At 27.6% G+C, this 4,996-nt stretch overlaps 1 protein-coding gene across 1 annotated transcript; it reads left to right on the top strand.

The window, feature by feature from the left end:
• The first annotated feature begins 336 nt into the window (after positions 1-336).
• Positions 337-2,657, top strand: LOC120071750 (1-aminocyclopropane-1-carboxylate synthase 7). Its single transcript, XM_039024126.1, has 3 exons — positions 337-620; positions 723-1,003; positions 1,548-2,657. Exons 1-3 carry the CDS (start codon positions 441-443, stop codon positions 2,419-2,421), a joined length of 1,335 nt encoding a protein of 444 aa, XP_038880054.1. The 5' UTR covers positions 337-440; the 3' UTR covers positions 2,422-2,657.
• Positions 2,658-4,996: the final 2,339 nt, after the last annotated feature.

Genomic DNA, 4,996 nt, shown 5'->3' with positions numbered 1-4,996 from the left:
GCAAAAAGCAAAATATGAAAGATTTTGATTTTTGGTGAAGAGCCCTTTTTAGCAATAAGATTAAAAAGATAACACAACACACACACACACACAAACACACCTACTCTCTTTCTTCAACCACCAGATTCGATTTCGCCTCTCTCTCTGGATCTTAAAAAACCCAATTCAAAAATATGATGACACATATTTATTAATTAGTCCTCTCAAAATATTTTCCCTATTAAAAAATAAAATAAAATTCAATCATTGATTTTTTATTTCATTAATTTTTTTTTAAAAAAAAACTTGCTATAAATAGAGGTGCCCTTTCTAAGGGCAACATCCAACAGTCTTCAATTCAATTTCTCTCTTCTCTCTCTATCGCTCTCAAAAAAGGGAAAAGAAAATAATTATTTTCTTTTCTTTTTTCTGATAATTTCTTTCTCTTTAAAGAAAAATCAATGGCGATTGAGATGGAGATTGAGCAAAATCCAACGGTTGAGCTCTCACAAATCGGAACGTCGGAAACTCACGGCGAAGATTCGCCGTATTTCGCCGGTTGGAAAGCGTACGATGAAGATCCTTATAACGAGTCAACAAATCCTTCTGGTGTTATTCAAATGGGCTTAGCTGAAAATCAAGTAAGAATTTTTTTAAAAAAAAAAAAAAAAATCAAATTTTTATTTGGTTTTCGATAAAAAGATTAAATTTTTAAAACTTTGGTGTTGGATTTTATGAAACAGGTGTCATTTGATTTGTTGGAGGAGTATTTAGAGCAAAATTCTGAAGTAGAAGCCAATTGTTCTGGGTTCAGAGAAAATGCTTTGTTTCAAGATTATCATGGCCTTTTGTCTTTTAGAACTGCAATGGCTAGTTTTATGGAAGAAATTAGAGGTGGGAGAGCCAAATTTGACCCAAATAGAGTTGTTTTAACTGCTGGTGCCACTGCTGCCAATGAGCTTCTTACTTTCATTCTTGCAAATCCTGGTGATGCCTTGCTTGTCCCCACTCCTTACTATCCTGGGTAAGTTTATCATTACCCAATATCATATTTCATTTCCAAAAAGCTCAAGTATGATTTGAGATATCAAACGATAATCATTTAGTTTTTTAAAATTAAGTCTACAAATACTCACTTCACCATTGATTTTTTTTTTTATTTTTTCATCTATTTTATAATGATGCTTTCAAAATTCAAGAAAAATTTTGAAAACTAAAAAACCAATAACTTTTATTTTTATTTTTGGAATTTATCTAAAAATTAGTAAAAATGAAAATCATGGTAAGAGATTCTACGGAATTATGCTTAATTTTCATAATAAGAAATCAAAAAATAAAATGGTTATCAAACGTACTCTTAATTTTTACAATTGAAAGTTTCATGGTATAGTTATGTAGCAATTATTACCAAATTTTAGGGATGTTTTTTTTTTTTTTTTCAATTTTTGCTATATTTTACTACATCCTTTGAGAAATAGTATAGTTCAAGATGTAACTAAGTATTTTTACGAGACTATTCGTGTAATTTCATACCCTAATATCGTTTTTTTTTTAATTTATTTATTCAGATTTGATAGAGATTTGAGATGGAGAACTGGGGTGAAAATTGTACCAATTCATTGTGATAGTTCAAACAATTTTCAAATAACTCCACAAGCTTTGGAAGAGGCTTACAATACAGCAATGGCAATGAAAATCAAAGTAAGAGGAGTTTGGATCACAAATCCATCAAATCCCCTTGGAGCAACAATCCAACGATCCACAATTGAAGAGATTTTGGATTTCGTCACACGCAAAAACATTCACCTCGTATCAGACGAAATCTATTCCGGTTCTGTTTTCTCCTCGGCCGAGTTCACAAGCGTCGCCGAGGTTTTGGAATCCCACGGCTATAAAAACGCCGAGCGGGTTCACATCGTGTATAGTCTCTCTAAAGATCTAGGCCTTCCCGGGTTTAGAATCGGCACGATTTATTCATACAATGATAAAGTCGTGACGACGGCTCGCCGTATGTCTAGCTTTACGCTGATATCTTCACAAACACAGCGTTTTTTAGCGTCCATGTTGTCGAACCGGAAGTTTACTGAAAAATATATTAAAATGAACCGGGACCGGCTCAAGAAACGATATGAGATGATTATTGAAGGGCTACGAACCGCTGGGATTGAATGTTTGGAAGGGAATGCCGGTTTATTTTGCTGGATGAATTTAAGCCCGTTATTGAAAAATAAAAAACCGACAAGGGAAGGTGAAATTGAGATATGGAATCGGATTTTGAAGGAAGTGAAATTGAATATTTCTCCCGGTTCATCTTGTCACTGCTCTGAACCGGGTTGGTTCAGGGTTTGTTTTGCCAACATGAGTGAAAAGACTCTTCAGGTTGCTCTTGAAAGAATACATTGCTTCGTGGAGAGGATGAAGAAGGAAAATGAAGCTAATTAAAATATATAATTATTAAAATGATTTAGTTTCTTTTTTTTTTTTTTTTTTTTAATTTTTTACAATGGTTTGAGAGAAAAGAAAAGGAAAAAAGAAAAAACACCATTGTGATTCTTTTGTGTGGACATTACCCATATTTGATAGAAATCGGGGGTTTATGTCTTCATTTATACGTCATATTTTATGATTCGAACTGAGAAAAAAAAGAAATCCTTGTTTTCTTGCTTTTATTAAGCAAGTTTTATTTCTCAGTTATGATATATATATATATAAAGTTTCAATTTTCTGTGATATGAAATATAAATGCCTTTTTTTTTGGTTATTTTCTTTTATCTTTCTAATTAAGGATGAAAATATTCGTGGATAAGTGGATATATCCATCGATATATCTCAAATGGTTCAATATTGATATTAAATATTCATGAATATGTAGAACATTTTTTATAATTTAATATGAATATGACTACTAATAATAGCATCTATAATTTAATTTTGGAGTAAAAACAACTCAATTATTAATCTAAATAAATTTTACAAATTTCATGACTTACAGAAATATTTGTCAATATCAATATTTTATCAATATATCTGTAAAATTAAGTCTTTATATTGATATCGACATTGATATTTTAATCATTAATTCAAATATCAATGAATGCAAATAATAATAATGAAAATGAAAATAAATAAATCTCATATTTTGGTGACAAGTGTCAAGGTAGGGGAGAGAAAAAATGAGAAATTTTAAAAATTATATTAAAAGTCTGTTTTTTTTTTTAAAAAAATTTTATAGTCAGCTTAAATTATTAGTATTTGTTCTTTTCTTAACATGCTCTAATAAGTAATAACTAATTTGACTTTGATTAAGAAAACAAAACCTAATTATATATAATTTAATCACTTTAGCAAACGAATAGCACTTTGCCGACTTGTATAATTAACCACCTAACTTTCCATCTGACGTGGCATTTAATTTTTTTTCTTTTCAAATTTTGTCAACTGAATTCTTATTTCTTGGTACTAATTTAATGTGTCTATCTGTCAGAAAGCTACAACGTTTTTTCATTTTCTTTTCTTTTTTCCTTTTTTTGAATTATTAAAAAAGTCAATACGGTGCTTTTGAATCTTTGCTATGGAACCTATAATTAGATTTTTCTTTCTTTCTTTATATATGTATATATATATATATATATATAATTAGAGCTTAGAAATTAATTGATCGAGGATTAAATATATTGTGACGCTAAAAAGGACATTAATCCCGCGTTCATTTACTTTCTTAAAAAATAATATTAATCTGGTGGTTTCTTTAAAAAAGAATATTTATTTTGTGAAGGAACTTTAGTTATTGATATGGTGAATTATGTTTATTTTTCTTTTTGAAAATTAAACTAAAACAAAAATATGAGAATGTTTTTGAAAATGGAAAGTTGATTAAATGACAAATAAGTTTTAACTACTGTATTTTTATTTTTTATTAATATGATAGAAATAGGAGTATTCGAGTAGTTAATTTCTAGGTCTCTAACATATACAATATGTAAGTTTCTTACCACAATTTTGATTTTAAATGACATAAGAAGAAAGGTAAATATAGGGAGGAGGGAGAGAATTATTATATAAGCTAAATTTACTCAATTTTTGTGGGAAAAACGTAATCTTTCGAAATTTATGATAGTTTCTTTGTGTCACAAATCTATGACGGTAAATAATAGTCATTAAATGTATGACAATTGAAAATGTATGGTTTTGGTGGGAAAATATCAAAAGTTCATATTTTTCAACTATTCTGATAGTTTTTTGTCACAAATTTATGACTATAATTAATTGTCATTAAAGATTTACTGTCCTTTAGATTCATTAAATTGAAAAAAATAAAAAAAAATACTATGTCGAGAAGAATGGGAAATCTAATAAGGATGTGAGGAGTAAGTTATTTAGAGTATTTTGGTGTGTGTTAATCCCTCTTGTTGTTGTATAATAATATTACCTATTAAAAAATATATATATATATTTTTACATTTATGATTGTTTTTTAATATCATTAATCTTTGACTTGTATTAATTGTTTATCATTAAAGAATAAGTAACAAAAAGTTATAGAACAAGTAACCAAAAAAAACAAACTAATTATAGTGTTTGATAAATTAATTTTAAATTAGAAAATTATTAATAGCACTTAATAAAATTTAATTATAAATTAAAAAAAAAAACGGTTACGATATTAGGTGAATTAAGTTTAAATTAGAAGAATATTAATAGTGCTTGGTACATTTTGAATTTAAATTTGAAAAAACTAATTATGGTATGCTTTTTTTTTAAAGAAGAGTGCCAAAAAAAAAAACGGAGATTTCACGAAAGTTCCCTGATTTTTTCAGGCTATCAAAATTTGGCGTTCAACAATGTCAAATTTGTTAGGTTTTTACTTGACACTTTTTTAATATCGAGAATAATTATTTTAAAAAAATAATTGACACATTTAAATTTATATATATATATATATATATATATATATATATATATAGTATTATAATATATATACGCATAAATCTTAAAATCTATGAACCAAATTGAAACA

The sequence above is a fragment of the Benincasa hispida genome, chromosome 2 (genome assembly GCF_009727055.1).
Source record: "Benincasa hispida cultivar B227 chromosome 2, ASM972705v1, whole genome shotgun sequence".
Classification (NCBI taxonomy): domain Eukaryota; kingdom Viridiplantae; phylum Streptophyta; class Magnoliopsida; order Cucurbitales; family Cucurbitaceae; genus Benincasa; species Benincasa hispida.
The sequence above is the reverse complement of the archived record's forward strand: the minus strand, read 5'-3'. Positions and strand labels throughout refer to the sequence as shown.

What these genes read in the sequence shown, in the direction of transcription:
- LOC120071750 (XM_039024126.1), top strand. Translation starts at nt 441, where the DNA reads ATGGCGATTGAGATGGAGATTGAGCAAAATCCAACGGTTGAGCTCTCA. An exon ending in TGGGCTTAGCTGAAAATCAA is followed by an intron (nt 621 to 722) that starts GTAAGAATTTTT and finishes TTTATGAAACAG; the next exon opens with GTGTCATTTGATTTGTTGGA. An exon ending in CCCACTCCTTACTATCCTGG is followed by an intron (nt 1,004 to 1,547) that starts GTAAGTTTATCA and finishes TTATTTATTCAG; the next exon opens with ATTTGATAGAGATTTGAGAT.